The 11,925-nt window shown below is 44.2% G+C and overlaps 1 protein-coding gene across 2 annotated transcripts; it reads left to right on the top strand.

Annotated features, from left to right (window-relative positions):
- Nucleotides 1-6,297: 6,297 nt before the first annotated feature.
- Dnajc28 (DnaJ heat shock protein family (Hsp40) member C28) lies at nucleotides 6,298-11,237 on the top strand. Of its 2 annotated transcripts, XM_087576515.1 has the most exons (3): nucleotides 6,298-6,545; nucleotides 7,957-10,386; nucleotides 10,432-11,237. In XM_087576515.1, exon 2 carries the CDS (start codon nucleotides 7,985-7,987, stop codon nucleotides 9,134-9,136), a length of 1,152 nt encoding a protein of 383 aa, XP_087432641.1. In that variant the 5' UTR covers nucleotides 6,298-6,545; nucleotides 7,957-7,984; the 3' UTR covers nucleotides 9,137-10,386; nucleotides 10,432-11,237.
- Nucleotides 11,238-11,925: the final 688 nt, after the last annotated feature.

The following is an 11,925-nucleotide window of genomic DNA, read 5'->3' as shown; positions in this document are numbered from 1 at the left end:
TCACTGTGTAGACCAGATCAGACCAGAACTCACAGAGATCCTCCTGCCTCTGCTGGGATTAAAGGTGTGCCACTAATTTTTTTTTTTAATATGTCTTTAGGATGGGGTGTGGTGGCACATGACTTGAAACCCATCCCACCATTCAAGAGACAAGAGGCAGGGGAATCTCTGAGTTCAAGGCCAGCCTCGTCTACATAGCAAGTTCTAGAATAGCCAGAGATACACACTGAGATCCTGTCTCCAAAAACAAACGAACATAATAAAAATCAGGCTACATGGTTTTGGTTTTGGTTTTGAAATTTGCTGTAGGTTCATACCTAACCTGACCTAAGTTCACCGGCATTTCAAAATTCAACTCCTGAGTACCTGTCTGCCTCTCAAGTGCCTGGAATACCAGGGCTTTTTTCAAATGGATACACATAACAGTTTTTCTACTGAAGGCATATGTACAACTATACACTACGCTTGTCACAAGCCAGAGCTCAGGGGATGTCCCCAGTACTCTGCAGAGACCCTCCCCCCCACTCCTGCCCTTGGGCCATCCCCACTGTGAGGAATCGCTCCTCTGACTTTCTTAAGGTTGTTCTGCCTACTTCTCTCTTATTTAAAATCTCTAATAACTTAAGTAATTGGTCCAGGAATGGTTGTATATGCCTTCCATCTGACGATTGAGGCAAGGCTGCAAAGTGAGACCCTGTCTCAGTATGTATATATCAATATATTTATATACTTTAATATGTAGTAAAAAATAGCCAAGTAACAGGGATTTCTCTTTGGAAATAAACATGAAAATAAACTGTCTTCTAATTGGTTTTGCCTGATCCTAAGCTCTTAAATGAACTGAGATTCCCAAAAAGCCACATCTTTGTTACAGACATTCCTTCCACCAGGCTGAGGGACTCTGAACTCCTGTGATTGTGTGTGGAGAGCTGGAGAGTAGGTCCAGAGCCCACCTTGTTGGGCTAGCGTAGCCCCTTAAGAGTTATGTACTCCCACCTCTGTGAGTGACCTGACATCTTTGAGACTGTCAGGTAAAAGGCTTTTGGAATGAGTATATTCCTAGCTTCTAACAAGACACAATAGGTTTCCTAGCAGATATTCCAGGAGTGTATTTGAGAGACATCTTGATTTATAATTTTCTTTGTTCTGCTATTATAAAAACATTACAAAACTTACTGTGACAGAACATGAAAATGGGGGTTACCTGAATATGTTCTTGGGTCATTTGCCTCTAGAATGAACAGTCTCTTGTTCCTTTAAGGAAGGAGGTGTGTGTGTGTGTGTGTGTGTGTGTGTGTGTGTGTGTGTGTGTGTGTGTGTGTGTGTGTTTGAATGGATATGAGCATATATTTGTGTGTGTGGGGGTGTGAGTGTAAATGTATGAGTGAGTGAATATGTGTGTGTGGGTCTGTATGAGTATACATGTGTGAATGTGTGAGTATATATATGAGCGCTCACACATGCACATTTATTTGAGCATCAACATCTATATAAATGGAATACCACAAGATGTCTACTTTCTGTTTAGCTTTGTTGGCTCACATTAATGTGAGATGCATATTGTATGTTTTTGTGAATCACAATTCATTGTACCACAGTTTACTTAGCTGAGGTCATCTGAGCATGTCCAGTCCAGAGCTGTAATAATGACCACTGTTCACCTGATCCTTCTCTTGGCTTTTCTATCCTGAGCTGGCTTCTCTTGCTGGGAACACACCTTTAATCAGCACTCGGGAGGCAGAGGCAGGTACATCTCTTGAGTTTGAGGCCAGCCTGATCTACAGATAGAGTTCCAGGACAGACGGGGAAACCCTGTCTCAGAAAACAAAAAAACAATAAAAACAAAGAACAAGGCCTTACTATGTAACCCTGAGTGCCTTGGAATTTGCTGTATCAACCAGGCTGGCCTTGAACTCTAGATGGTTTTCGATGGTTTGCGTTCACTTGAGCCAGGGAGTGGCACTACTAGGAGGTGTGGCCTTGTTGGAGTAGGTGTGTCACTGTGGATGTGGGCTTTAATACCTTGTCCTAGCTGGCTGGAAGTCAGTCTCCCACTAGCCGAGTTCAAATGAATGAAGACACAGAACTCTCAGCTCTGCCTGCACCATGCCTGCCTGGATGCTGCCATGTTCCTGCCTTGATGATACTGGACTGAACCTCTGAACCTGTAAGCCAGCCCCAATTAAATGTCCTTTATAAGAGTTGCCTTGGTCTTAGTGTCTGTTCACAGCAGTAAAACCCTAACACAAACTCCTTGAGATCTACCCTGTGCCTGCCTCCAGAGGGCTGGGATTAAAATAAAAGCGCCCAGCTTTTATTAAACCCTTCTCATCTTCTAGTATGTCTAATTTGCAAGTGCAACTTGTTAGGTATGCAGGCTCAGGAAAAATAAAACAGTATATATAGGGTCTACACCATGCCTGGTTCCAGATGTGAGCAGAAGTTCACAGAAAGAAAAACACCTACGTTAACATATTCTACAAGGATGAGTTGACTGGGTAGATCAATGACTATGGAGAACTGGAATGTTATAGGTCCAGAGTCATTGTCCTGCACAGCCTCAGTCCTTTGAGTAGCCATCAATGGCCTACCCGAATATTAACGAGCACCTGGTGACTGATAGGTAAATCCTTCTGACATATGTGAACAGACACTTAGCTTCCAGGCACTCAAAAGCTAAGAATGTTATTAGATAGTATCAAAGCCTACAACAGAGCTCTCTCTTTGCTGTAAGCATCTAAAGATGTCTTGATTTAATATTTTCTTTATTCTGTTAACAGACATGGTGACACGCCCTTATAACTCCAACATTAGTGAGGCAGAGGCAGGAGGATATCTGTGAGTTGCAGGCCAGCCTAATCTACATAGGTGTCTGTATACTCCATTGTCAATTCTGTACTGGCAGAGAGCTAAATGCTAGCAGGATCTTGGTACTGTACTTCTGTGGCCCCTCTCTGTCTCATATTTTGTAATATTTGCTCTTCCTTACATGCCTAAGGCAATCTAGAATCATATCTGGTTGTAATAAAGACCTGACAGCCAATAACTGGACAGGAAGTAGAAGGCAGACTTTCTGGGCAAAGAGAGGGATGCTGGGAGAAAAGGAGTCACCAGCTGTACTGGCTGGTTCTGTGTGTCAACTTGACACAAGCTGGAGTTATCACAGAGAAAGGAGCCTCCCTTGAGGAAATGCCTTCATGAGATCAAGCTGTAAGGCATTTTCACAATTAGTGATCAAGAGGGAAGGGCACCTTGTGGGTGGTGCCATCCCTGGGCTGGTGGTCTTGGATTCTGTAAGAGAGCAAGCTGAGCAAGCCAGGGAAAGCAAGCCATTAAGTGACATCCCTCCATGGCCTTTGCATCAGCTCCTGACCTGCTTGAGTTCCAGTCCTGACTTCCTTTAGTGATGAACAGCAATGTGGAAGTGTAAGCTAAATAAACCCTTTCTTCCCCAACTTGCTTCTTGGTCATGATGTTTGTTCAGGAATAGAAACCCTGACTAAGACACCAGCTGACTTGAATGCACGGACAGGCAGTAGACCTGGCCACGTGGCAGGATATAGGCCAGGATAAGTCAGGATAGAGTAGTCAGGAGAGCGCCCAACTAAAGCCTAAGCTTTAAAACATTAACGTGCGGGGTTGGGGATTTAGCTCAGTGGTAGAGCGCTTGCCTAGCAAGCGCAAGGCCCTGGGTTCAGTCCTCAGCTCCGAAAAAAAAAATATTAGCATGCCTCTGGGTCGTTATTTATACCATTGGTGGATCCAAGAAAGTCCCAATATACCCTGTCCCAACCAAACAAAAACTTCAACAAACTGTTGGGATATGGTGTTTGAGGCAACTGGACCTGTGTTCCTAAGCTGTGGCCATTCCCACTCAGCTCCTGAATAGACTCTTATTTCCTACACAGCAATCCATTCAGAGTCTTGAGATGTATCTCAGGGACAGAGGAAGATGCTTGTCCCATTTAAGTACAGCACTCAGGAGGCAGAGGCAGGCAGATCTCTATAGGCCAACCTGATCTATAGCATATGAGTTCCAGGACAGCCAGGGCTACACAGAAACCCTGTCTTGAAACAAAACAACAAAAACAAAAGGAATGTAGCATTTAACAGACAGTTCTACAAAGCCTTTAAATTGTATGCTTGCAGACTATCAACTTCCCCTCAACCCAACTAGCCAGAGTCGGAAACCTTTAACCCATTTTCTCAGCTTTGCTGAAAGCCTCCAACCTGTGGTCCCCACCCAGGTATTTGGTAAGTGTCTTGATCTGTGACTTTCTGTGTTCTATAGTTACTCATATACTTACTTCCACAGTGGAACTTGTTATTCTGAGCAACCTGAATTCTGCTTCCCAGTCATCATTTATATAGCTCAAAATAAACTATTTCTTTGTTTCTTCTCCTCCTGACCCCTAGACAGGGTTCTCTATAATAGCCCTGGCTATCCTGGAACTCACTTTGTAGAGTCCAGGCTAGCGTCAAACTCAGAGACCTGCCTGCCTCTGCCTCCTGAGTGCTGGGATTAAAAGTGTGCACCCGCATGCCTGGCTGAACTATTTCTTGCTCTTTTTGAGATGAGAGCTGGGTTTTTTGTTGTTGTTCTTGGCATGGATGATTTATTATATGTGAGTACACCGTCGCTGTCTTCAGACACACCAGAAGAGGGCGTCAGAGCTCATTACAGATGTTTGTGAGCAACCATGTGTTTGCTGGGATTTGAACTCAGGACCTCTGGAAGAACAGTCAGTGCTCTTAACCACTGAGCCATCTCTCCAGCATAGCATGGAATTTTTAACACAGAGTATTTATAGTCCAGTGCTTGGCAAAAAGCAAATGCTAAATACAAATTTATATTTGCTTTTCAAGATTTATTTTATTTTGCATCTCTGCGTGTTTTGACTGCATGTATACCTGGTGTCATAGAGGTCAAACAGGGCACTGGATCCCTTGGATCAGATAGTTATTCACCACCATGTGTGTGGTGGGAATCGAACCCAGGTCCTCTACAAGAGAAACAAGTGCTCTTAACCACTGGGCCAATTCACAGCCCCACATTTACTACTTTACTTTTTTCATTTTACCATTTTATGTGTGTAGTTGGCTCTTGTGCATGTATGTCTGAGCACCACATGGGTACCTAGTGTCCCTGGGACCAGAAGAAGACATCAGGTACTCTGGAACTGAGTTACAGACAGTTGTGAGCCATCATGTGGGTTCTGGGGATACCCAGAAGAGCAGCCAGTGCTCTTAACTGCCAAGTCACCTGTCCAGCCCACATCTACTATTTCCTAGTTTCTGACTTTACAGAGAAGTATCCCATCTAAGGTTCACAGAAGGTGTAATCAATAGGGTTCAAAGCCCAGGTTGGAAAATCCCCAAGTCATTGCTTTTGTCTTCAAAACAATCCAGAGAGAACCTGAGAGATGAATAAACCTGCAGTGCCTGGAAAACCCGGGTTCTATCCTCATGCCTCACAGCTCACAGCTGCCTCTAACCCTACCCGATACAAACACATGCATGCAGGCAAAACACCCACACACATAAAGTATAAATAAATAAAGAGGGCTGGAGCGTTGGCTCAGTGGTTCTATAACTCCAGAACACCATCCTCTAATCCCCATGAGAACTGCACATACCTGGTGCGTGCTCAAATCATCCATACACATAAACACAAATAAATAAATCAAGAAATTGCTCTATGAGGGGGTATGGCCATGCTTAATTCTATCAGTGATTGAACTTAAAACCAAAGACCTCTCATTTTCCCCCTCCTCTTCCAACTCCTGGCCACTTGTGGTGCTCAATGGGGTGAGGTATAGTATGACTGGCAGAGACCTGAGAGAACCTGCCTTGCATGCAGGTTTTATATCCCCAGCATTCCATGAACAAGTGGCAAGGGATGATGTAATCCTAGTACCTGGAAAATGGAAGCATAGAGAATGTGCAACTCAAAGTCCTCCTGGGTGTGAGGCCAGCCTGGGCTAAGGGAGACAGAGTGTCAAAAAATAACCATTCAACCAAACAAAGCTTGGCTGAAAGACCACGTTTCTAGGCTTAAAGAAGCCTACTGACGGTGCAGGTGTGCCACAGAGGCAAACAGCCTAATCTTCTTCCATCTAAAACAATGTATTGTTTTAGATGGGGTCAATGCTCTCCAAAACACATACATGTTGTAGTCACAAGCCATAACTCCTCTTCAGGCCCTAATGCCTCTACGCCGCACCTGCCGGAGAACTACATTTCCCACAATCCAAATCTGCCGAACCCTGCCCTCGAAAGCGGGTGGAGGCGGGGCTTGTCGTCCCCCGTACAGCAACGGGCGTCCAGAGGTGTCTGTCCTCTGTTCCATGGGGTATGGTTCTATAAGAAAGAGACCGCTGTCCCTGGTGAGGGAAGCTGCCTGTCGTAGTAAGGTATGATGAGGGGCTCCACAGTGTAACGCAGCAGAGGGTCCAGTAGCCGAGGCCAGGACGGAGCAGGCCAAGCGTCATAGCACTGGAGCAGCTTAGGCTTCGGGCCGCTCAGCCCCCATCCGGTCTGTGAAGGTGAGTTGCGGGTACAGTGGACTGACACTCTTCTAAGATACCCCTCGTTACAGTGAGCATAACCACCAGCATCCCAGACAACTCTAAAATCCACTGAGCCCTATATTGTGAAATCGGTGCTCCCATGACTTCAAAAAACGCACCTTACATCCAAACGACCAGTAATTCTCCAGTATTTCGTTGTCTTTCGTCAGTGTTCAGTATCTTTCTCCACAGGACCATGCGTTTTTAAATACAGCAAAAGCTCTCTCACCTTTTATAGCCCTTCCTTGCCCTAGCACTTAGCAAATAGTGAGGTGCAGAGCTTAAAGTCAGTTACATTCCTGATTCTCTGTCCCATCTAGTATCACACTGGGTACTGGTCTGTATGTTTCCTGTTTGATATGCATTGGGTAAATACTTGGAATGGTGACAACCGTGCCATACTATATGAAAAACAAAAGACTATGCTACACTTGTGCAAAACAAAACAACAACACAAATTGCGCTCAAAGAAATGTGTAATTTTCTGAGTATAGCTAAGCCAAGTGTGGGGCTTGGGCGCTTGCCTTTAGTCCCAGCACTCTGGACACAGAGGCAGGCTGACTTGTGTGAGTTCAAGTCCAGCCTGGTCTACAGAATGAGTTCCAGGACAGCCAGAGCTATATAGAGAGACCCTGTCTAAAAAAACAAACAAACAAAAAGCAGTTCAGCTTTACTGTGCCCCATACCTAACCATTTGTCATACCTTGCAATGTAATTTGGTTAACCTTAAAAGTTGCTTAACCTTCTGGACCTGTTTTCTTATAAGACAAGAAAATTAGATTAGATGGGTTCTAACAACTTTCTAGGTCTAAAATTTGTGCACTGGATCTGGGAGGTGGTGTGCATGCCTTTAATCCCAGAACAAGGAAGGTAAGGGCAAGTGGATCTCTCTGAATTCAAAGCCAGCATGGTCTCCAAAGTGAGTGGAGAGCAACCAGTGCTACATACAGAGAAACCCTTTCTGGGGAAAAAAAAAAAAACCTGTGTGCAGTGAGTAATAGAATTCAGGTCCTGTCACACCGTGTAATAGCTAAACACCATTGTCTATCTGCACCAGGAAAAGTGGTAGGTATTTATATATTTAGCAACACTGTTACAAAGAACTGGCTTTTCTTTTTTATATGCATATGGTATTTTGCCTGCACTGTGGCTGTGCACCATATGTAGCCAATGCCTGAGTGGGCCAGAAGGTGTCAGACCCCCTGGAACTGACAGGGACATTTGTTAGCTGTCATGTGGGTGCTGGGAACCAAACCTCAATCCACTCTCTCACCCGCAAGAACCAATGCTTACGAAAGACATGTAGCCCACACCCTTACTCGGTCATTGATACAAAGAAAATATCTGATCATACAAGTGTACCCAACTGCTCTTTGCTGACTTGTAGATCACCATTAAGAAGAATTCCAGAAACAATGGTAAACACAGTGTGCGCGAAGATGGCTCGGATCCTGAGACTACATCTAACAAATGCTTCCTTGATTCCTCCTGGGGTAAAACTGCTTTCAGATCCTGGATCTAGGATGATATCAACACATAAACCCAAGGAGCTCAGCGAATATTACAGGCTGCTGAATCTGAATGAAGGATGCTCTGCGGACGACATCAGGGAGGCTTTTCATAGGCTTGCCAAGCAGTACCACCCAGACAGCGGCTCTGCCGACGCTGATTCTGCAACATTCATAAAGATTGAAGAGGCTTATAGGAATGTGCTGTCCCACGTGATAAAACAGATGCAAGCCAGACAGAATAAGGCGGAAGATGCAGAAGAAGAAGCAGAAAAATTCAAATATAATACACCTCAGCACCGACATTACTTAAGCTTCGAAGGCGTTGGCTTTGGGACTCCAAGTCAGCGAGAGAAACAATACAGACAGTTTAGGGCAGACCGTGCGACCGAGCAGGTGATGGAATATCAGAGGCAGAAGCTTCAGAGGGAGTACTTCGCCAACAGCATAACTGTCAAAGACGTGTGGCAGAGCAAACAACAGAAGATAACCCAAGCCATGGACCGCCTGGTGGAGGATCTCATCCAGGAGTCCATGGCCAAAGGAGACTTCGACAATCTCAGCGGGAAAGGAAAACCCCTGAAGAAGTTTTCTGGCTGTTCGTATATTGATCCCATGACTCACAACCTGAACCGCATATTGATAGATAACGGATACCAACCAGAGTGGATTCTGATGCAGAAGGAAATTAAGGACACCATCGAGCAACTTCGAGAAGGTCTTTTGGTGTCGAGGAAGAAGCTTGGGAGCCCTCTGTCACCAGTAGGGCAGAAACAATGGACCCACATGTGTGAGCAGTTCCAAGAAGACATACGGAAGCTAAACAAGCGAATTAGTGATTTCAACTTGATTGTTCCCATTCTGACCAGGCAGAAAGTCCATTTTGACGCACAGAAAGAAATTACCAGAGTCCAAGAAATATACAGGGCCTTCATAGAAGCAAAAGAAGTCGCAGAAGACAAACAAACTGACATTAGCCAGGGAGAGGAAGAGAAAACGCCCAGCATCAAGGCAGGCTTTCTAAACTGGCTGAATCTGTGGAAATTTATTAAAATATGACTGTTTTGACATTCACGATCATTTCCTGCTCTGGTCAGTTTTGAGTTGCTCTGACATCAGACATAGAACCCGAGATTGATTGCTGTGTCCCAGGGACTCGAAAAGTGTGTGCCTTTATAGTTTCCACAGAGCTAGTCACACCCCAGTGGTAGATGAGAAAACTGGGTGAGTACTGCTATAATGATGTAGGTAAGACACAGGCTCTGGAGCCAGTCTGAAGCACAGGCCTGAGAACCACATGGGACCCTCCAGGAAGCTCAGAGCTCTTTGAGATACTAGGAACTTGTAGGTCATCACTGTTTGGCATTTCTTTTTTTTTTTTTTTTTTTTTTTTTTGGTTTTTTTTTTTTTTTTTTTTTTTTTTTTCGGAGCTGGGGACCGAACCCAGGGCCTTGCGCTTCCTAGGCAATCGCTCTACCACTGAGCTAAATCCCCAACCCCTGTTTGGCATTTCTTAACCTAAGTATTTAAGCAGCAAGGAAACCAAAAGTGTAGAACTGAGGAAGTTGGAATGAGATTTAACCAACTACAGTCTCCAAATGAAAATTTAAAATCTCAAAAGAACAAAGAAAGGAAGGAAGGAAGAAAGAGGTATGAAGGGAAATAAAAAAGAAAGGAGGCTGAGTTCAGTCCCCAGCTCCGAAAAAAAGAAAAAAAAAAAAAAAAAAAGGAGGCTGGAGAAACCGCCAAGAGGTTAGGAATTTTTCCTCCTCGCTGCTTCTGCAGAGGACCAGATTCTCAGCATCCATGTCAGGTGGCTCACAACTGCCTGTAACTCCAGTTTCTTCAGGATCCGGTGTGAGTGCACACACACACACACACACACACACACACACACACACACACACACACACACACATAATAAAATAGCCAGGCAACAAGTAGTTTTTGGAGGTCTCCTCTGGTATATTCCAGAGCTTTATTTCTCCACTATAGAAAGGCTTTTAGAGTGCCTGCGAGCTGGTGGAAAGTGAAGGTCAGGAACTAGCCTCCTGAAACCAGGAAGGTATTTACAAAGGGCCTCCCCTGTGGGCACTGGAGAAGGAAAAGGCCAAGAAGGTAGGCTAACTATGACCCACTGGCCACAGAAGTCAGTTAAGCTAATTGATTTGAAAGTTTTAAAAATGTTAGAGTTGATTATATTTTTGTAACTTTTAAAGGGGGCAAAAATCCTTAAGAACAATACAAAGGTAAAAGTTCACTTCTAGGGGTTGGGGATTTAGCTCAGTGGTAGAGCGCTTGCCTAGCAAGCACAAGGCCCTGGGTTCAGTCCCCAGCTCCGAAAAAAAAAAAAGAAAAAAAAGAGTTCTAGTTTTCTTCTCTGATCACAAGCTGATATGCTAGGCTTCCATAAACTTTGCTTAAATGCCATAGTGTCCTAGATCAGACTCTCCAGAGACGGCTCAACAATGTTAACGCCTAACTTAACCCTTTTGGGGACCCAACTTCCTGTCTTGGAGACCCTTTGACAGTTTGTTAAGAGAAGGTATCTGAAAATTGTTTCTTGGCATCTTCAGCAAGTGACAGGAGACAGAAATTGATGAGATGGTTGTTCCTGTCTCCCTTCAGAAAACTTGGGGCTCTCAGGCTTGGCTAATTGCTTTGAGCACAGAATTGGGTACCCAGAGGGAAGCCAAAGTGTACAGAAAGGAACTGACCTATTTCCAGAGAGTAGTGTGGAGATGGGATTCAGGAGAACCACTCCTGACACGGATTTGGGGCCGAGTCATTTAATGGTGGTTAAAACATCGAAAAAACCTACATCCTCAAAAGGAAGTAAGGAAATAGGGCCTTTGGTTTTTTTCAGTTGGAATGAGTTATCTGCCTTCTAGTGATAGTTATATACATATATATACATATATATAATACATATATATTGTGTATATATCATGTATATATGTTTATATATAGAAAATATATATATATGTTTTAAGAGCCTGTTATTCTGTGATGCTTTTTTAAAAAATGGGAGTTTGGAGTAAACATGAATGAAATAATTTTCAGTATTGTACATGAAAAGGTGGGGTTGCCAAAACTGTTAATTATAGTACTATTCACTTTGTTTCAAATGTCTCTGTTAATAAAATTACCTTAACGATTATTCAGTGGTCCACTGATCTATAACACGTAATCATAAATACCCACCACATTTTGGGCTAGCGGTGGAGGTGGATTTTTAAATCTTTTTTATTCTTGTTTTCTTTCCTTTAATTTTCCTATTTGTATGTGTGTAGGTGCTTTCCTCGAATGTATGTATGTGCACAGTACCCATGCTTGATGCCCACAGAGCCCAGAAGTGGGTAGGTCTCTTGGGCCTGGAGTTAGAAACAGTTGTGAGCTGCTATGGGAATGCTGGGACTTGAACCCAAGTCCTCTGGAAGAGCAGCAGGTACTCTTAACCACCGAGCCACGTCTCCAGCCTCCTTTTTCTTGTATTGCTTGAAGCAGTTTGAGGCAATCCCAGCTGGCCTCAATTTTACCATGTAACCAAGAATGACTTTGAATTTCTGGCCTTCCTGCTTCCACCTCCCTGGTGCTGCAAGCACAGGCAGGCATGCCTTACCACACATCTATGGTCTACACAGTACTGGGCTAGGACCAGGGTCTCACACAAGCTAGGTAAGCACTCTCCCAGCTGACACCCTAGATCTCATCTTTTTGGTGGATGACAGAATGTCTGATTGTGACATCAATCTTCACATTAAAAGGGCAACTTCAGGGGCTGGAGAGATGGCTCAGTGGTTAAGAGCACTGACTGCTCTTCCAGAGGTCCCGAGTTCAATTCCCAG

This window comes from Rattus norvegicus, chromosome 11 (assembly GCF_021556685.1).
Source record: "Rattus norvegicus strain SHRSP/BbbUtx chromosome 11, alternate assembly SHRSP_T2T, whole genome shotgun sequence".
Lineage (NCBI taxonomy): Eukaryota > Metazoa > Chordata > Mammalia > Rodentia > Muridae > Rattus > Rattus norvegicus.
This window is presented reverse-complemented; position numbering and strand designations above follow the sequence as displayed.

Coding starts and splice junctions, on each gene's coding strand:
- Dnajc28 (XM_087576515.1), top strand. CDS start 7,985: ATGGTAAACACAGTGTGCGCGAAGATGGCTCGGATCCTGAGACTACAT.